Below are 21,775 nucleotides of genomic sequence, written 5' to 3' on the forward strand. Positions count from 1 at the left end.
AACACAGTTGTCCTTATGCAGTTGATCAATAGGCAACTATATCTGGGCATCAGCAAGCACCTCTGCAATTGGTTCTTGGGCATTTTGATTAACAGGTCACAGAAGGTTTGTGTGGGCAAGAATACCTCTAGGAGCATAACACAACACAGGTGTTCTTCAGGGTTGCGTTCTTGGCCCCCTATAGTTTACTGTCCTAATCCATGACTGCACAACAAACTTCAGTGCAAATCATATCATCAGGTTTGCTGATGACGCCACAGTCATGGGTCCCGTCAGGAGAGAGGATGAGAGTGCATACAGGGAAGAGGTTAACGCGCACTGCCTGGTGTGCAAGAAACAACCTTTACCTGAATGTAAGTAAAACAAGAGAGATCATTGTAGACGACAGGAAGAGGCAAACACCCCATACACCACTTCTGATCAACGGAGAGATGGCGGAAAGGGTAAGCAGTATCAAACTCCCTGGAGTTCATATCTCTGATGATCTCTCTTGGTCCAGGAACACTTGACACATAGTGAAGAAAGCACACCAACATCTCCACTTTTTGAGAATACTCAAAAAGGCAAAACTACCATTGTCAGCACTTTCCACCTACTACAGAGCAGCAATTGAAAGCATCCTAACATCCATTTTTTCAGTATGGTATGGGAGCTGTTCTGTCGCAGGCAAGAAATTAGGAATAACCAAAAGGTGCAGTGCATATGAAAAACAGACAGATTCTGATGAAGTCTCCTGAGTGAGGGGGCGAAAGCACGTAATAATTTTGTGCGTTTTTCATGAATAAAGAAGAGTCCTCCTGTCAGCTACCTCGATGTGCAGATAAGAAATCCCTGCAGAGTGTGGTGCGAATTGCCAAGAAGATAACTGGCACTAGTGTGCCCACAATCCAGGATCTTTATATATTGAAGAGCCTAAAGAGAGCCACCAAAATACTAAATGACTCCTCATCTTGCAGTCTGTTTTTGTGCCTGTTATCGAGTAAAAGATACCACAGTATTGATTGCAGGACAACTAGATTCAAAGGCAGGTTTTTTTTTTGTTTTTAAGCACATTGAATTATAAAAGTAGTAAAACTATATTAACATAAACATTATACTTCACATATATTGCTAATAGCATACCTCTCAACTGTACAGATTGTTGCCTCATTTTTGGCCACTTGCACTTAAAATTGGGGTTTTCTGGAAAATCATTGAAGGGTAAAGTCAGAAAATGACAGATGTTTGAATTTCAGACTTCATACTCTTCAGAAAATTCATGCTAATGCAAAACCTGTTATGCCAACTTTCAAAGTTTGTAAGAGAATATTTAAAGTGTGTCCCTATTTTGGAAGGTTTGTCCCCTGTTATTTATGTCTTTGTCCAGATTTCATGCTCTAAGTGGTTGAGAGGCATGACTGCTAAATATCACATAAGCTAAGCAATATTGCATTGTTCAATTGCTGCCTTTTTTTAAACGAGAAACATCTTTATTAAACCATTACTTACTGCAAATCCGATTACATAGCCGAAGGTGATCAGACTTAACTCCAACATTAGGTCTCATCATTGTCATGTCAGGATGTTGGGACTTCCCGTTCACTGTACGATATTATTTTATTTATTATGTATTAAACCCAGCCAGCCATTGTAATTTATCCTACTAACCCAGCTGCAATATTTTTTTCTTCAGCTGCTGCTGCTGCTATGTGCTTGTTCACCCATAATTTAGTACATGGTTCTTGTGCAGTACTACTACTTGAACCTTGCTGCTGTAGATGTGTCTTTAGTATCTTAACAAGTGTGTGCTTCTAGGAATATGTTTAGCTATGTACTTAACTGTATAGTTGATTTAGAAGATAGTGGTAGTATTATTATATGTTATTTTAAATGGTCTTTCTATATATGTGATTTTGTTTTTGTCTGTCCCATGATGAGCTGATTGCACAGAATCTAATTTAATCTACACTTTGTGTAGATCTAAATGACAATAACATTATTTTTGACTTGACTAATTTTTCATAAAGATAGGGTAGCATTACAAACCATCCCATTCTTCCTTCCTATGGTGGTGTCAGAATCTTACTTTAGTCACTCTTTTAATCTTTCAGCTTTCTTTCCAAATTTCACGGACAAAGGAGCAGACATGTTATATTTGTTGGATGTTCACAGTTGCATTTCTGTTTGCATAGAACAAAAAATTTGAGAAGAACAGATAAATTATTTCTAAATCTGGTACTAAAGTAACTCTAGCCAAATGGTTAATAGATTGCATTTCTTTTGTTTACAACTAAGTGAGTCCTTGTCAAAACCTTTAAGAGCCCATTTAACTAGGTCCATGGCAACTTTATCAGTATTTTTATCCAGGTCATCCATGGATATCATCTGTGTGGCTGCAACTTGGGCTAATCCTAATACCATTATTAGTCATTACAAGTTGGATCTGGTCTCGAGGGGAAGCCTTCGGCTCCACAGTGCTCATGAATATCCTTGCTTAGAGTCCTCCCAGGATTTAGGTAGTTGAGGAATGAATGAAAATTGACAGCCTCAGATAAAGTTATGTACTCACCATAATGTTCCATCTGTGCTGTCCATTTTCATTCTTTCTCAACTCTCCTCCTGCCAACTCCCTACCTTTTGGATGCTGACTTCTGGACGAATGACAGGATAGTAAGGGAACCAATGTTCCTGCCTTTAAGCTCCAGGTATTGGTTTCTCATTTTATAATTGTCTATTTCTCAATGAAGCTATAAGTCCAGCAAACAAGATCTGAGGTATGGTAGGGGACTAGAACATTATGGGTAAGGGAGGATTCTAGAGTTTCCAGTACCCACGAGCTGTAAAAACTGTCCAAGTTGGATCAGAGGGTGGGATTTGAACCCAGTTGTTGAGAGTGGATGAAAATGGATAACACAGATGGAAGGGATGTTCATCGAGTTTCACTGTTGCAGTCATGATTGTAGGGTTTTCCCCTGCCGGCAGGCAGTCCTCGGTTGGCCAGAATCCCAAAGTCTGCGCTCGGCGTCGGCTGCTCAGCCATGCTCCCTGACGTCAGAGCGCCAGGAGTACAAAGCTGACAGCCGACGCCTTGTTCTCCAGTTTTTCTTGCCCCAGATGTCAGGTGTTCCAAAATGAGTAAGATCCCATACCCTTTGCAAATACACCTCAGAAGAAGGGTGAAGAAAGGAACCACACAAAAGAAAAAATAAGAGGGGACAGGAGGAGGTAGCAGACTGCAACAGTGAAGACACTCGAACATCTACATTTATGGTAAGTGTACACAACTGTACTATGTTCATCGTGTTTCACTGTTGCAGTCATGACTGTAGGGTTGAATCCCAAAGCAGAATAAAGGGGAGGTGGTCATAAAGTAGAGGGGTTGGCTAAAAGGCCCTGCAAGACTGCAGAAGCAAAGCCTGCCCTAGACTTAGAGTAGAGAGGTAGATTGTAGTGGTTAGAAAAAGTATGCACTGAACTCCAAGTTGCAGCTTCCAAAATGTCTTTGGTAGGAATTCCCCTGAGGAAGGCAGCTGAAGTGGCAGCAGCTCTGGTAGAGTGAGTCCTTATACTCCCTGGGATTTGCTTTCCATGGTGTGAATAGCAAAATCTGATTCCATGAGCAATCCATTTAGAAATGGTCTGTTTTGAAATGGCTTTACCTTGGGAACTTGAAGCATAAGAAACAAACAATTGTTCTGATTTCCTGATGTCCTTTGTTCTGTCCAGGTAAAAACGTAGTTGTCTGTGTACATCCAAGGAATGTGAGATTCTTTTCCCCTTATTTTGAGGACTGGGGAAAAAAGTTGGCAAGTGAATAGTTTGATTTAAAGCCACTTTGGAAACCACCTTAGGCATGAAAGTAGGATCTCTTGGTCTCTTTTGTGTTTTTCCTCCAGAAATCACTTCGAACCAGAAGGCAGGCATGTCTTCTGCAGCTGTTCTGCTGTCCTGTTCAAGAAAGGGAGAACCACCCTTGCCTCAGGGAAGGAGTCAGTGGATGCTGCTTTTATAAGCTGCTCTGAGGAGTTTCATTCCTAGGGAAGGGGCTGTCCTTTAAGACACTCTTTTTGTGTGGGTCTACCAGGGGAAAAAAACAGAACTAGGCATTTTTCCATTCTTAAAGAACATTAGCTGTGCTTTGCTAAGGGCTTATTTAGTCTTCCTGTCTTTAGATTCTGAATCCCCTCCTTGTAGAGAAATGGAAAAGATTTTTCTCGGTTTCTGTTGCTAACATATTCAGTCTGAAGGACAGGAGTTAGACTTGGTTTGTGTTTCTCAAGTTCCCCATCTACAGAATGGAGAATCTGACTCTGAAGAAAGAAAAGTATTTCATTCAGATTCCCTTCCTGAGCATTTTTCTTTTTCTTACACAGTTGCCAGAACAAGGGATTGTTTCAATGGGAAGAAAAAGATGTACCAGAATCTCAACAAAGATATGATTTATTACAGATGGGTTTTCCTCAGCCTCTGTTGTTCTGCTGTGTTGTCAGACTTAGAGGATTCTTTATTTTTTTATTTTGTTTATTTTTTGACATCCTGCAATTTGCCTAACAGCCCGCCACCTGCTCCAAGAAGGTTTGATGAGATGTATAAAGTACCATAGTCCCACAAATTCCTTTTTTCTAACCCCAGATCAGATCCTGCAGTAATGTCTCGTCAGTCACCTTTTGCCAAACTCCTTACGGCTAGCCATATCCCTTCTAACAAGGTAGGAAGAGCACTAGATAAATTTGGAAAAAGCATTTCTTCCACCTTGGCCTTCAGAGTAGTAAATTTATCAAGCTTGCATCTAACTTTCTGCTGGCTTCTTTTGACAGTATGGGGAATTTAATTGCTAATCTCCCATCTTCAAAAGCTAAAGCATTTCTAGATTCAGTGTGTCAGCTTACAAAGTACTCTTGAAAATGTGCTTATAATACTGCTGATGCTGTGTCCAGAGCAGATTCCATTGGCCCTTTGATAAGATTTGCCTGGTTACATTGTAAGAATTTACCAGTGTGTCAGATGAGATCCTAAATGATCCACTAGATGAAAAGGTAGTGTTTGATCCTTCCTCTGCTGAGGTCTTTAAAAAGGTTTGATGAAAGGGGAGATTAATTCAGGGAGTTAGCATATTTTTCAACCCTTCTTTCCAAAATAAAGTTTAAAAAATATAGTGGCACGGAAGTTCAGAGAAGAAAAAGAGGGGTCCTGTCAGAACCAAGGACACAGTAAGAAATTGGATTTAGTATATGCCTCATCAGGTGTGCACCCCCTCCCCCCGGCAGTCCTGTAAAACTATCCCACAGTCTGGTCCTTCACTTTCCTCGGTGACATCACATAATTTCAGACATTTGGGTACTTAGAGTCATTCTGAAAGACATCTGGCAGTGGGAATCCCTTCCTCTGTTTCAAGGGATTCCTCCATATCTAGATATTCAAACTTTCCTCTTCCCTCATACTCTAGTTTAGATGCTGTCTCGGGGGTTATAGAATCTGCTCCCCCCCACCAAGATCAAAGTGGGGAATCATTCTGGTGCCAAAGAATGAATGACCCTGGAGACCTGTCCTAGACCTTTCTTTTCTAAACCTTCATATCAAAATTCAACACACTGTCTCTTTTATTTAGGAGTATATACTTTTAGGTGTGGAAGATGTAAACAATGTTTCCTTATTAACATATTAGAAAAGGTGATCTAATATCCAAATTAGCAAGATGGAGAACTAAGAATAAATTTAACTGTAACACTAAGGAGATAGTTTATTTGGCTTGTGACGTGTGTAACTCATTCTAAATGGAGAAAACACTATAAAGGATCTACAAGCATTTAAACAGTATTAAAAGAAATTATAAAAAGTGTGTTGGCTCAGTATTCAGTCGAATGTAAACATTTTAGTGCTTTTTTAGTTCTGGAGAAAGTTAATGAACCAATTTTTTGGGGGGGGGGTAACTGTAAAACACCTTTAGGATACTGTGAGTTGCTATGACAACTCAGAGCAAATGCTTACAGCACCACCGTGTCTAAACAAGACTGTTTTTGTTAATAGTGTGTTAAAGTTTAGAGCAAGTAAATTGTAGAAATGTTAATTTAAAAAAAACTTATTTATTTCAAGTAAAGAATTGTATTATTAATGTTGAATGCTTGTTGGTGATGGTCTATTAATTTAACGGCTTGTGTAATTTTAGCACTGTACCTTGCAACTCTAGGACTACCCATTGAAGGGTGACTGCTCAGAGCTAATTGCTGCCATTTAAATGTTTAAAATTTGGTGTAATTTAAGGTAAAACAGTATGGTGCTTTGTTTTAACTAGTAACAGTGTATTGTAAACATATGAAGAAGATCTTATTGGTGCTACAAAGTTAACATTTACCCCCCACCCGCCCGCCACCCCCATTCTGGAAAATATTGTGAGAGCATGTGAGGAAGATTTTGGCAGAGTTTTAATTACTGTTTGTAAAATTGCACTGTAAGGCACTGAGCTCAGTCTGAGGTGTGTGAAATTCTGTTACGCTAGTGATTATAGCTCTAAATTGCAGTTGAACAATGTTAAGATTATTTTGGGTTTGATGTTTTTTTCTCAAAGACAGTAGTGCAGATTTTCTGTACACACTTTAGGCCAGTTACCCTTTACTTATTAAGAGGTACGGGTGGTGATATTCAAATCCCTGTATTGCTGTTTTGGTTGCATGAATATTTATGGCAACATTGCAGGAATTTAAAGCTGTAATCCGTGACCATCACAGTGTTATCTGTGGGTGCTTAGAAGTTAAGATGTTATGACAAACAGCATCTTGTTAATACTGTTGTGCTTAGCTAATGTGTATAATGTCAAATACTCATTTTTTGTAAGTTTGTAAGGCGGTGTAACACATGCAGTACATTTCTTATGTTATGACAGATGTAATACAGTTGAATTATTATTTAATAGTTAAGGTTCACTTTGACAGTGTTTTGCTAAGTGTAGTATTTGGTTACACTGTCTTAATTCAAAGATTGTGGGTTGCGCTTTTTTCACTACAGTTACATTAAGTATGCTGTATTACCTTAAGTCTATTCCTTTTGCAGCAAATGTTTCCATATCTGCTCAGTTTTAAGCAAACTTCGTTAATTATTTTGATATATATACTGAATTTCAATATTTTTTTTTATGTTTTAGTTGCATGATTATTTAGTAAACAAGTTTTATCTTTTAGCTCTGTGATTGTATCTGAAGTCAAATGTGCTAGGCTGTAATTTTAAATTTGCCTTAGTACTGTTTATAAACCTCCCCGCTGTTTGTATATGATAATTTATGAAATCCTTTATTGTAGAATATCAGTACAGCGTTGTTACAACCTTGGATACGAGTTTTATGTTTTATTTAAGCACATATATGAATGATTATTTGCATACTACATTCATACTTCCCCAGGAGTATATTTTGTCTTTTTTAACATCTTTATTGCATTATCACTGGTGATATTAACAAATTTACATTTGTATAAAAGTAATCAAACTGTATATCATATAATCTAAGCAGCATTGCATCAATTATTCAATTTCCTGACTTTTTTAAACAAGAAGCATCTTTATCAAAATATCACTTACGGCATAGGCAATCATACAGTTATATAAATGAAAACAAACCACACCGACACAATCCTAGTTGGAAGCATTTTACATCACAAACCATACCGGCACACTCCCAGTTGCAAACATTTTACATCACTTTTAATCTACCCAATCATTTTCAGTCAAACATTACATAGCTCATTTTAGTCCTGCCTTCTTTTAAACCTCATTCCTCCCCTGTATATATTTTTCCCACAATTCCCATTTTTTCCTGTGTAGTTAGCTCCTACCATTTTTAAAAGATCTCAATTCCAGCTGATTTATTTCTGTTAATGTAGTCACTACTACTAGAATATTTGGTTTAGATTTTGATTTTGATTAGTAGTATATTTTGTGTTGAACCAAAGAGAATGCCTAGCAAAGCAGGCTAAGTAAGCGGAGATAATGTGTATACCTAAGTTGGTATATTCTAGTGAGGGACCCACCTTGGTACCTCACAGTGGAGAAGTCAGTGCATTTAATTCTTGGACAGGAGTTGACTCTGGTAAGGCTGGTGAAACTACTACTGTTACGGTGAATATACTTGCTCACTGCTGTACTTAGTCTGACAACTTGTAATGTAGTTGTCATGCTTATTTATGCATTTTTTTCCCCCAAGGAGTATGCAGCTGATGGATTGCGGACTCTTGTTTTGGCTTACAAAGAGCTGGATGAATTGTGTTATGAAGAGTGGGCTGAAAAGCTCTTTCAAGCAAGCATTTCTCTTGACAACAGAGATGAGAAGGTGGCCTTGGTGTATGATGAAATTGAACAGGACATGATGGTATTTAATTTAAACAAATTTGTATTTGTTTTAAGTATTTCAAAGTCGAAGTGTAGTTGCAGAAATTTTAACAAATTTGAACGTTGCCATTCATTGAAAGTGCTTGGAACTTTAACGGCGTCTTGGACGCTTGTCTTTTAGTCATGACAAAGTGATGCCTCCTCAGATGCCCTTGTAGAGTAGAGTATAATACTTGGTTACTTTCTTCAGGAGCCTGTAACACAAGCTGTTCTAAAATGAGAAAAAAATGATTGACTGAATCACACAACCTTAGACCCACACATGGCATCCCTGTATTAGTGTTAAGGTGTGCACACACATTACGCTTCATTTTTGGCCACTCCTACAGTTCAGCTGTCTTTATAGCATTCCAGCACTAGGAAAGTCCTTGTGTTAGTCTCTAAGAAGCATCAAGCCTTCCTGGTGTAACTGGATTTGTTCATAGGTTGGTACTGGGCTATCTGCCCGAAGGCATATATTAGCCCAGCCACGTTGTGCGGTATTTACCGCCCCTTTAGTTGTTCCCTAGACCCTTGTACTAGCAGCTAGTACCCTTGGCCCCTATCTAGTAGTGCTGTTGGTGTGATCCCCGGTGTGAACTTTCTGTTACCCATCCACTCATCAAGGTTCATCTTGAAGAGTGATAGTGAGGGGCTCTGTCTTATGTAGATCGGGACCCTGTTCCATAGTAAGGGAAGTCTCTGCAAAGGGAATCTATCCCTCCAGCATGTTCTATTCATTGTTGTGTTGAGGTTTATATCCCTAGAGCGTGTAGCTCGAGTAGATTTGGTTTTGCTAAGATGGAGCATGTTCAACAATTCTGGGTTGGACATGGCTCTGTATGTTACACCGAGATCGCCTCTGAGAAAGCGGTATGCAACAGAGAACAGTCTTAGCTTTTTCAATCGTGCTTCATAGGGCAACTGTTTGAGGCCAGTAATCCTCTTGGTTAGGTACCTCTGTGGTCTCTCCAGCTGCTGGAGATGTCTAGCCAGGTACATTCCAATTGGCGCATTGTACTCAATAATGGGTCTGATGAAGGAAAAGTAGAGGGGCGCCATTACATCCTCAGATCTTGATGCAAACCCTTTCATGATCAGATGGGTCACATAGAAGGATTTTCCAACCACTTTGGCAACATGGTTATCAACGGAAAGCTGACTATCTACTTGGGTCCCTAGATCCCTTATTTCTTCTTCAGATTTCAGGGCAGTAAAACACTTTGCCACTGATACTCCATTTTTTTTTTACAGTATCTGTTGCATTAAATTGAATAACCTTTTTACTGTCAAGTATTCCCTGCATCTAGGTGTTGTCTGAAAGAAGTTTGAGGCCTTCATCACCACCTGGATGGATAGCCCACAGAAAGACTTACCCACAGAACCCTAGGGTGAAGCCAGCTGACCAAAAGTTAAGGGACCAAGTAACCTGGCCGCAGACCTGTAGGTCTAGCTGCTGTTAGAAGTTCACTACCTCAGCAGTGACTTTCATTTCCATGCCTGGGTTGTAGTTCTGTAGTGCAGTCTCTGCACTTGTTTAATTTTGTCCATATGGAATTTTACAATGAACTGTGGATTGTTCATACATCTCAAAGACATGCTATAGATAAACTAGTGATCTTCTTCCAATGGGTCGGACATACTCTAGTGCCTCGAGCTCCTACACTTTTCTTGTAATCCACTGTGAGCTTCCTCTACAGATTTCTTTTCCTGTCATTGTGATAGGATTTCTATTTTGGCCATCAGCTTAGTGCACAATGTTTTTATATTTCCAAGCTTTTCATTGGCAGTTGTTGTTAGTTTAAATGTTATACCCCTTTTATTGCTATTATAGGCTCTTTGACCATTTCCTTCTGGTGCTTTAGCTTCTCGATCCTAAGGCAGCTGCTTAATATTTCTCTTGTTTTCTTAAAGTTTTAGTAGTAGTTTTAGGTTGGTTTTGCAGTGGTGGTGGTTGAAGTTGCACTTATGGATAAAAACCTTCAATAAATGCCTTAAGTGTGGGCATAAGCTCTCACCACAAGCCCCACATGACCTCTGTGTGGATTAAGTCTGGAGCATCTCAACATTGAGTGCTGTATTTGTAAGGGATTCAGCCCTCATGCTTTAGTGGTCAGAAAAATTAAGCTCATTCATACAGGTTTCCTTTCCCCAGTACAGGCAGAGAAACGGTATAAAAAGGAAGATAGGGATAAGGATGAGCCCAGAATATGCAATAACTAAGACCAGGCTTCCAGTTTAAAGTGCCAGGATAGAATGTTTTCCTTCCTCAACACTGAGGCAAAAAATCACCATTTTTAGAGACTGTCTTAGGGGACACATATTTTGCCAAATCAATTAGTAGGCATTCTTCAAAAAGGAAATTATCCCATTTTCTCACTTCAAGGTCTCCTTCAATCTCATCTTTGAAATCTATTCTTTCGGGAGTGTGTCTGAAGCGGATTGTGAACTAATGGAGGGCTTTCATGAAGAAGCAGATGAAATGGGGCATACTTCCATCCCCTTCTGTTAGTTATTAGGGTGGATAGCATTGCCCCTTTACCAGCTCCTTCCCTGGTGTCATTTTCCGCATCTGCAGTTTTTAAGCCAGTCTTCCATGCAGTTTTTAAGCCAGTCTTCCACACACATCCTGCTGCTTTGGCACAGTAGGCCTTCTTGGCATTGGTGCCATTACCTTCATATGTGACACACTCCACCCTGGCTCCCTCTTTGTTGAGTGGGTCTTGGACCCAGATAGTTGGAATTGAGTCACCATTGATGGGGCCAACTCATTTGGAACCAATCTCAGTGTTGGGGTCCTTGGTGTTCGAACCAATTGTACTGATCTCCACTTCAAGGCCTTCAGGATGCTTGGTATCTGCACGCCCCTCCTTAGCTCTTCCAACCTTTATTTTGGTGGAGGAGGACTCTGCACCAAGGAGTGGACCTTTGATGCAGACGAGTCTAGGTCCACCGTTAAGGTTATGGAAAAGATGATATACTCCTCTCCTATGGTGTCAAAAGGCTTCATACCAATAAAAGCTGCATGCCAAGATGCCCTTCCTTCAGCTGTTCAACCTATTCCACATGATTCTCAGGGACAGAGCAAGCCTGTATCCTTTGGAGCTACTCAGCAAATGCTATCTGACTGTTCCAGGGACTCTTTTGGTATTCCCATTAACAAAATGTGTAAAAGAAAACATGTAGACTTCAATTCTGAAATCTTTACCTCAGATACTGACTTGGATGGAGGAGGGGGGGTCTTTTTGTTTCCCTCCAAAATGTGTTACATTTGATGAAGTCCTTGAATTAATGAAGAAGAGGGGATCTTGGCCACTGGACCCACCCTGTCAGGACAAGGAAGTCCTCTTTGAGGTATGCGGCTCTGCTGCTTTTACCTCTTGGGTGGTCCCTTCTTTGAGTGGTCTCATAGATTTCGTCTCCAGGAAAGCATTGCAGGAACCAGCAAGGTACTGTGTCTATCTAAGGATAGTCATTACTGGTCTAAGGGTCCTGTGATGGACTTTATGATCATTGCAGAGACTACCAAAAGAGAACTTATGGATGAGTATTTACTCTCCATCCCTCGAATAAGGTATCCAGGGGGATATGTAGAATGGGAAAGCATGTCTGTGACATGGGCACCTTTGTCCTCAGGGGGCATTAAACTATTTAACCCATGTGAATAGATTCCAAAGGGACCTAGCCAAACAAACTATGAATACTTTGTCAGCCCATGACTCAGCCCACTGAGAAAAACATGTTCAGCATTACAACTCTCTCCATGAATCTGTATCAGTATGCAGCTGATGGAGCAGCCAGGATGGCAGGCACTAGAATAAACATTTGACGTCATGCTTGGCTCCACCTGTGTGACTTTGCCGACAACTTCAAGGTGTCTTTTATCATTGCTGTACACCAACACATCAGCCAGCACTCCTCACACTATGGTGAATGGATTAACTATCTATTCACCATAGTGTGAGGAGTGCTAGCTGCTGTGTTGGTGTGTATTAATTTGTCTTTTTGCTGTGCACCTGGCCTTACTTGAATGAATTATTGGAGGTCTTTTATCATTGCCCCATTTGACGGATTCTGGCTCTTTCGACCAATAGTAAAAGAGAAACTGACAAAGTATGATCAAAATGGGAACCCTCAAGTACCTTTACAAAAAAAAAAAAAGAAATGAGAAGGGTTCCAAATCCCTGTGGTTCAACGATTCCAGCATAAAACCTTTGACTCTCTCTCCAGTAGGGTAGCTGTTGCAGAGGTCGCCACTTTAAAGGATGTTGACCATTTTGTCATAGGGGTCTGCAAAACCATGGGTTTAGGAAACCCTTCTCAGGAAGACCTAACCAGCACTCCTGAAGGAAGGCTTGCCTGACTGTCCTTCTCTGGAGGTTGGGGGGGGGGGGGTTGTCTCGATACCTGACTGTATAGGTGGCCATCACACATGACAAATGGGTTTGAAATCGTATCCAGATTCTGTACCATGCCTTTTTTTTTCCAAAGACTACCACAACAAAAGTCACCATTGCTAAATGTATCACCAAAACAAATGCAAACAGCTTGTCAGGAGGTCTCTATCCTCCTACAGAAATGGCTATCTGGGAGTTTCCACCTGTGCAGAGAGGATTAAGGAGTTTATTCAAGATTTTTTTTGTTCCAAAATAGCAAGAGCTGTTAGACCAGTCCTGGACTTCAGTGGCCTAAACCTTTTTTATTAAGAAGACCCAATTCAGAATGGTCATGGTTTCAGAGATTTTCTCTGTCTCAAGGAGAGTGATTGGATATTTTCCATAGACCTCCATGATACCTATGCCACATAAAAATTGCAGAGGACTCTTGGAGAGTTACGTGTCATGTAGGGGCCAATCATTATCATTACCAGTTCAGAGTCTTGCCCTTTGGTCTCACCACAGGCCCCTCGGGAGTTCACCAAGAGCATCGCAGTAGTTGGCCCGTCTACGGCTAAAAGGGATCCATACATTCCCATATCTAGGTGATTGGTTTATGCCTGCAAAAGCCATAGGCTACTTTTTACAGCTCTTCATATCTTTAGGTATTGCCATAGACTATCAACAGCTTCAGCCTTCACAACAAATGATTTTCATTGGGTGCCACCTGGACACAACATTGTCCAGTGTCTTTCACCCCAGAGAGACTGTCTTCCCTTCAGTTTCAGTTTGGATCCTTTATCACCATCAAAATCTTCCTGCGGCACTGCCCTTAAAAAGTTTTGAGGCTCATGGCAGCCACAGTCACTGTGGTCTACTGTGCCAGATTTCATATGAGAATCCTCCTATGGATGCTGTACATACAGTGGTCACAGCTAACAGGTTCTGCTTTAGCTATGATTTGCTTAAATTACTCATGCAAAACTCACTTGGTGTTGGTTGCCTATATTCCTTCATACAGGAAGACTTGCACTTTATCCACACCAACAACAGTTATAAGTATGGATGTCTCCTCATTGTGGTAGGGGGCTCATTTCAAGGGGCGGATGATTCAAGGTCATTAAAGCCAGTCAGAGGCCAGCTTTTACATCAACATCTTGGATATATGAGAGTGATCCTCCTGCCATTGCAAGAACTTAAGAATCTTTTGCCTTCAGGGTGATAGGCTTGCAATCAGACCATTTGTCAGTAGTCTGGTACATCAAGCATGGAGGAACCATATCTTACCACCCTTTGCAGAGAGGCTATGAGAATGTGGCAGTAGGCTTTGTATTCAGATTGCCTTCTACTAGCAGTGCACATTCTGGAGAAGTCTAGCTAGCTGGCAGACAGGCTTAGCACTTTTATTGTCATGCTTCGAGTGATCCCTTAAACCCATCAGTGGCTTAAGATTTTTTTTTTCACTGGGGCCATGCTGTGACTCCTTGGCTGTAAACACCAGGTGCAAAAGTTACTTTGCCCTCCCCTTCCCCTCAGGGACAGTCACAGAGACACTGTATTCTGTCAGTGAACCCCACCTCCTGGTCTCCTGTATGCCTTTCCTCCTCTTCAACTAATAATCAAGTTCTTTCAGAAGGTGTCAGCTTGCAAATCGCAGGTAATTCTCATGTCACCATAGTGGGCTGTACAGATTTGATTTCCTCTATTTTGGCCTCACTTGAAGCTCCCTTGGCTTGTAGACTTGCAGCCTGATCTGCCTGCACACCCCTCCGGTCAGCTTCACCTGGACCTTCACAGCCTCACGCTAACTGCATGATTTCTTCATTTCCCTTAATGGCCAAACATTCTGCCCTGTCAGAGAATGTAATTCACATCTTATTCTCTTATTCAGAAACAGTGTACTCAAAAGATAAGGGTTAACAGAAACCTTTTGCCGTCTGGGTCTCCAGCCAAGGGCTTGACTGGTATTCCATTTCTTTTGCAGATAACTTGCAGTTTCTCCTTCAACTATATGAAGCAGGTTTTAGCTATTCTACCACCAAAGTTCAGCTAGCTGCCATTTCCAACCGGATTACAAAACAACACATTATCCTTTCATAACTTGTGCAAGGATTTCCTCAAAAGTGTTCCTCCTCCAACCTCCGATTAAAGACCCCCACTCCACCCGGAAATTTGAATTTTATGATCAAATCACTGACCGTGTCCATTCAAATCAGCTTCCTCTGCAGGCTTGAAGTACTTATCCTAGAAAACAGTTTTTCTAGTTGCGGTCAGATTGCATTTCATTTGTGTATTCAACCAACAACAAAACCTCAAGTGCAAAACCCAAACCTCCTTCCACAAGGTCTATGGCAAGTAATACAGCTTTCTTCAGGAATTCCTCCATTGTTGATTGGGTGGTGGCATGGTCTACACTACATACCTTTTCCAAACATTATAAATTGGATACTATCTCTAGTACCATAGTGGTATTTAGGGTTTTGGTTTTCAGATGTATCCTGGCTGTCATGAGTCCACCTAAGGTTTTGGATAGCTTGGGATTCTGTCCCAACTCTTGGATCAGACAGACAAATGAAATGGGTTTTGAAAGTTATGTACTTACCATAACGCTGGATACTTTCCATCCATGTCATTCCGATACACATTGCTCCCTCCATTCACCATCCAGTTTGACACATTGTACTCCTGATAGAAGGTTATTGCAGGTCTTCTGATAATGTAGTCATTAGGCAGCAAATACGATCTGAAGGGGAAATTCTCAGGAGATTATGGGAGAAGTGTAGGAGCTTGAGGCACTAGAACACTAGGGAATGACAGGATCATATTGGAGATGCGGCCTGGTATTCCAACTTGTCATATATTGACTTAGATGAAAACAGTGTAGCATTATGCTACATCCATAACTTCCTTTTTCAGCCCTTTTAATTTTCATTGATATGCAGGAAGGCTGAGTTGTATGGTATTGGTTGGGTGAAACAGTTATTGAAATGAACACTTCGCCTTAGACCACTTGTAAAGAATCTTTCTGTACCATGTATAGTTAATATTGACATGCTGCTGTTTGAACTGTCCAGTTTAATAATCTTGAAGTATATATCCTTAGGGTATACTTTTTATTAGATGTTACCTACACTTTGTATCTTTGAGCTATGAGAACTGCTTGGGGATGTTGCCATTTAATGGCTTTTTTTTTGCATAGACCCAATTGTCCTTGCATATTTTAGATGGATTTTCAATTCTTGCTTCTTAACACAAGGTTATCTTATACATAGAGGTTTATAGCAGGTGACTATGTTCTTTGCACCATGGGCATTCATTGCATGTTGCAGTTTCAATGGGGTGCAAGAGTTCAAGAAGATTAATTCCTTTGCTTTGTTTTTTTAATCATTTTCTCTTTGAGAAAACCATCTGAGAGGAGAATAACTAATGTAATACACCAAACAGCATCATACATTTAACATTTGAAAATTTTCAACAGCTTGTCAAGAAATACTGTTGTATGCGTAGAAGTTCATTCATATCAGAAACATTCTACTGAGGCCCAGTAATGTGAAAAAAAAGGAAAATCCTGAAGGGAATAAGTCTCTGTCCCCTGAAACATAACTGTTAATATAAAAAAAAAAAAAAAAGAAGAAAAGTTTCCCTTAATCATCCCATGCAGCATAATTCTCTTCCTGTAATAACCAGACAGCCATTTACTTTGAAATTACCAGGTTTTGTTCATAACCTTTGAAGCTTCCATGTTAAAACATTCCTTCAGCCCCAAAAAATCTTTAAATTGTTGCCTGAGAAGTTATGGTCATCGTTGCCAGGAAGACATTTTCATGCTCAAGTCACGCAGTGTACTGAGGTGCACCTAGTAGAAAAAAATATTGTGAGAGCTGAACCCTGCTAAGTTCAAAAGAATACAAGACTGTTGCAGTCCCAGAAAATATGATACCATATTACCCATTTCACTTCATTCACATCACATCACCAACAAATTCCCATAAAATTGGTATACCTGCATTATAACCAACTTGGGATGTAAAAATATATTTGTAAACACTTCCTTGCAAAAATGTGAAAGAATCATGAAATCAATATGTGCAACTATGTGCCTGATAATTACTTTATAGGTTCATAGGTAGATATTGGGCTATCTGCCCGAAGGCATATATTAGCCCAGCCACGTTGTGCGGTATTCACCGCCCCTTTGGTTAGTTCCCTAGGCCCTTGATCTAGCAGCTAGTACCCTTGGCCCCTATCTAGTAGAGCTGTTGGTATGATCCCTGGTGTGAACTTTGTTACCCATCCACTCGTCAAGGTTCCTCTTGAAGAGTGATAGTGAGGGGCTCTGTCTTATGTAGATTGGGACCTTGTTCCATAGCAAGGGAAGTCTTTGCGAAGGGAATCTATCCCTCCAGCATGTTCTATTCATTGTTGTGCTGAGGTTTATATCCTTAGAGTGTGTAGCTCGCGTGGATTTGGTCATGCTCAAAGAAGGCTTCTACAAGCAACTGTCTCAGTTAGCTGCTAGGGTAACAGCTTGTGCCAACTCCCATCAAACCACTGCATAACTGTTTTACAGGAACTAGTTGCTTGTAGAAGCCTTCTTTGAGCATGTTTAATTGACCATCTGTCACATCTGCTGCTTTGCAGGACGTCGGCTCACTACAGCACTTTATTATTAAGCTGGGGCTCTTTAAGATATTTTCTAAATATACCATGTAAGCTCCTGCAATGCAAGTCTAGCTGTCACGAATTCAGTTTCATCTGACAATGCTGCCTGGTCATAAAGCTCCCATAAACCACTTGAAAGCAGAATCTTATCTGAATGTGCTTAATTAACCAAGTCTGTAATTGCTTTAAAGTTTCTTTATCTTAAACTTGGACATTATTGGGGGTAGTCTTATCATTCCAGTCTTAGCCTCAGCACCTTAAATGAAACACCTTAGATACTGACTTTGTAAAACATAAACTCAATTTAGGTAAACATTCACCCTCTACACACTGTGGCTAACTGTTGCTGTTACAGTAGATGTCCTTCTGTTCTAATGTTGCAGTATTCTTTACATGAGGGAATCCTCTGCTGAAGGTGACCTGATGTCAGGCCAGTATATGAGCTTTTAAGTACTGCTAGAACATGAGATGTTGTATGAATGGCTTTAGGAGTATGTCGGCCATAAAAGAGATGTCTATATGTACAACCCTTAGAGCTTCTCTGCTACAGTCCGAATGTCATCTTCGATTGTTTGATCTGTTCACCTGAGTTGAAGTGCCCTGTTGGGTTTTTTCCTTTTTTTCTCTTCAGACAGTGTATATCTCTTCCGGTCAGAGTTCTGTGGCAGACCGTCTGAGCAGGTCCATGACGTAATCCGACGAATGTATGATTCACAGGGATGTGTTTGTGGATGTTGTCTACTGGTTGGGTATTCTTTAAGTAGATCAGACAACTTCTCTTTTTTGTGCCAGAGTCCCAGGTTCCCTGGTTTGAAAGGTGGACGCCCTATCGGTCTCATGGAGTGGAATGTTTCTTTATACATTTCCCCCTTTCCGGTCATTTAGAAAGTCATGTTCAAGATTCAGCAGAACAAACCAAAAATCTTGCTGGAGACTCCTGATTGGCTAAGACAGTATTTTGTTCTCCTCTTCTGTATTCAGCCAAGGGTAGGCATCACAAATTACCTCGCAGGGTGGACCTTCTCACCCAGGACAAAGGTTCTCTTATCCATCCACATCTGTCAAGTCTGCGTCTGACTCTGTGGTGACAGACTTCTTAATTCCTTTTAGACACCTTTTTTTTTTTTGAGGACGTGCTTAAGGTACTGTAGGAGGCCAGAAAAGCCAATACTAGGAAATCCTACTTATCTAAATGGAAGAGGTTTTCCATCTGGTGTTGTTCACACAACCTGGATCTACTGTCTGTGGATGTTCTGTTGGTTCTTTCCTACTTGTGTGAGTTGCTCACTGATAGTTTGGCTTACTCCTCGGTGAAAGTACATTTGTCAGCCATTTATGCCTGTCTGCCTTTATCTCCCCCTTTGACTTCCAGGTTAGAGGTTAAACTCTTTCTCAAAGGCGTCCTTCACATTAGACCTCCTAGGAAACCTGTTCTTCCTCCTTGGGATTTTAACTTTGTTCTGGAAGAGCTGACTGTGAGCCTGCAGCTACAACTTCTTTGCAACACTGTACTTGGAAAGCTGTTCTGTTACTAGCTTTGACTCCTGCCAGAAGGGTATCTGAGCTTCAAGCTTTAATGGCTTCCCTACCTTTTCTGATTTCCCATAAGAACAGGATCTGTTTACGTACTAACCCTTCTTTATGCCCAAGGTTGTGAACTTGTCTCTTAATCAATCTATTCATTTGCCCACTTTCTTTAATTCTCCACAGTCCTCTAGTGAGAAGCATAGATAACTCAGATTTTATTTGGATAAAACTAAGGCTGTCAGGAAATCTGATCTGCTTTGTTTTCCTCCCAGGGCTCTAGTATTGCCTGTTTCTTAGCAGACCATCTCCTCTTGGATTCTGAAGGCTATTTCTTTTTATGTTTTCCATGGGAAGAGCCTCCCTGTTCTTGTTAAGGCTCATTCTACTAGGGCTTTTGCTTCTTTGGGTGCTTTTTTTAAGGGTTTGGATACTAATACTATTTTAGAAGTGGCTACTTGGTCTTCTGTGTACATACCTTCACCAAACATTGCAAATTGGATGGCATCTTCAGATCTACAGCTGGTTTTGCAGGAGCCATTCTTCATGGCTTTCTAGAGAGCTCTTCTGGTCCTTCCTCCTCTGCTTTTGTACTCTTCCTCATGTAAAGAATACTGCAACAATTGAATAGAAGGACGTAGAATAGTTGTGTAAAATCTTACCACAACTGTAGATGTCCTCCTCTTCTGCATTAGTTTTCTATCCCCCCCCCCCCGGTGCCTGCTTTTATTCAGGATGTCTGATAGCCTTCTTGTTTCTTTAGACTAGTATTCCTCCTGTGGCATTCGTTTCTGAGGGTTGTATGTGTGGATGTCGCTTTTATGGCCGACAGACTCCTAAGCCATTCATGTGACATCTCACTTACTAGGAGTACTTAAAAGCTCTTGTATGCTGACCGGATGTCGGATCGCCTTTGGCAGAGGATTCCCTCATGTAAAGAATACTGCAACATAGAAGAGGACATCTGTGATTATGGTGAGATTTTATAAAAGTATTCTTTCCGTACTCACTGAAACAAGTCAGAAACAGAATATTCTCATCAGACATTCCTACTGGTATAGCCACAAGCCTAGAGTTCCCAGACCACCGAACTACTGACCTAGATAATCGCTAACACTACCCTAGGCTTGTCTTTTTCTCAAAAAAAGGATACAATATCATCTTGAAGCTTTTAAAAAATATAGACACCTCAGGCAAACCGCATTAGTCTAATTTCACTGGGCTGTAAGAACACCTGGTTAGTTGAGACTTTTTGGTTGCTGTTTTTTCTGGCTTCCTATTTTAATGTTGGCACTCGAAATGCTGATTGCAACAAGTCGGGGAAAAAAACCCAAAAACACAAGAGAAGAATGAATCTCGAAAATCGCTCATCTCCTTTAAACTTCTTTTGGGGGGGGCAAACCCCCCCCAACATACCAATATCTAATATATATATATATATATATATATATATATATATATATATATATATATATATATATATATATATATATATATATATATATATATATATATATATATATATATATATATATATATATATACCAGCTACAAGATCACCATACCTCAGAGAAAAGGGAATATTCTGGGAAATGATATCTTGGACTTTGTGTGTGCAAGTCTGATCTTTTGGCCATTCAGCTCTGTATTTCAGGAGTCACTCTAGCAGGTCCCGACATTTTAAATGGTTACCAAATTTTCCACTCACTGGCCCACTACTTGTACTTATGCAACAGGTTTCCATGCAATGCCTGCACCAAATACTGGATTGAAGGAGCAATCCACACAACTAGATATTTCACTGACCTACAATTTAAGAGAAACTACTTCCCGGGACCTAATGTTATTGATAGCTAAAGATTGCCTACATTTGTTTGTGTTTTAGTCTTATATCTTAAGTAAACTCTAAAATTGCCCAGTATTTCTGAAAATATTGTGTCTGTCTCAAATAGATCAGCAAGTCAACATAAAGATACTATTTATTTTTGGTGACTTTCGGACTGTATCACACTATATCAGTTATGTCAAGAGTTCCAAATACAGTGCAAAACAGTAGGTGGGAGAACAGGCATCCTTGTCTAGTTCCCTAGCTCTTGCTAAATATCTAGGACACCCTAGAGTTAGCCTTGACTGCTGCTGAGGATCCCTCATAAATCAGAGATGTCAACTGCATTAAAAAAAAAAACCTGAAAAACCTTAATTAGAAACATTCTGTTCCTCCCTGTCTTAAGCTATTTTCAATGTACAGACTGACTGCCACCCAGCTGCTCTTCATACGTTGTGTGTCCTGTATCAAAAGCAGTGTCTTTATTATATTGTTAAATGTCTACCTTTCCAAATGCGGACCATCACCAAGAATGATGCCACAATACAGAGATAAGATGATCAGCTTTAACAATTGGCTTAAACACTGGTGTCATTCAAAGGGGATCCAGTATCTGTCTGCCTGGGATGACATGCTGCAAATTCTAAACCTACCACCCTAGAACACAAAAAGAAAAAACTTAAATCTCAAATGCGCACGCACTGGGGCCCTTCTCAGTATGGAGAACACATGTGTCTGTGCTGTGACAGAAACCTGGTTCAAGGCTCCTGAAAGCACCCCACCGCCCCAAAAGAGAGGGGGTGACAATACCAAGAAAGGAGGGGTATCCATATTCATCAAGGACACGCATGTTACAGGCCACCTCACAAACTCAGGAACCTCACATGGCCTTCCTGAAAACACTAGAGGGATAAATGTATCACCAAACACCATCATACTAGGTGACTTCAATTACCCTAATATAGACTGGGAACACTACCAAAGCCCAAACACCTAGCCCAAAAGTTCCTGGAATTCATAAACTCAAATGCCATGGAACAACTAGTCACCATCC

The 21,775-nt window shown here is 40.4% G+C and overlaps 1 protein-coding gene across 1 annotated transcript in view; it reads left to right on the forward strand.

Annotated features, from left to right (window-relative positions):
- Positions 1 to 21,775, forward strand: part of ATP8B2 (ATPase phospholipid transporting 8B2) — a gene marked incomplete in the record, with an annotated part of 2,601,455 nt that overhangs the window by 1,725,004 nt on the left and 854,676 nt on the right. Inside the window, 1 exon segment of the mRNA XM_044080643.1 lies at positions 8,171 to 8,335. Within this exon segment, the coding sequence (XP_043936578.1) occupies positions 8,171 to 8,335 (165 nt within the window).

Source organism: Protopterus annectens, chromosome 8.part0 (assembly GCF_019279795.1).
Source record: "Protopterus annectens isolate FY-2018-M chromosome 8.part0, PAN1.0, whole genome shotgun sequence".
Taxonomy (NCBI): domain Eukaryota; kingdom Metazoa; phylum Chordata; order Ceratodontiformes; family Protopteridae; genus Protopterus; species Protopterus annectens.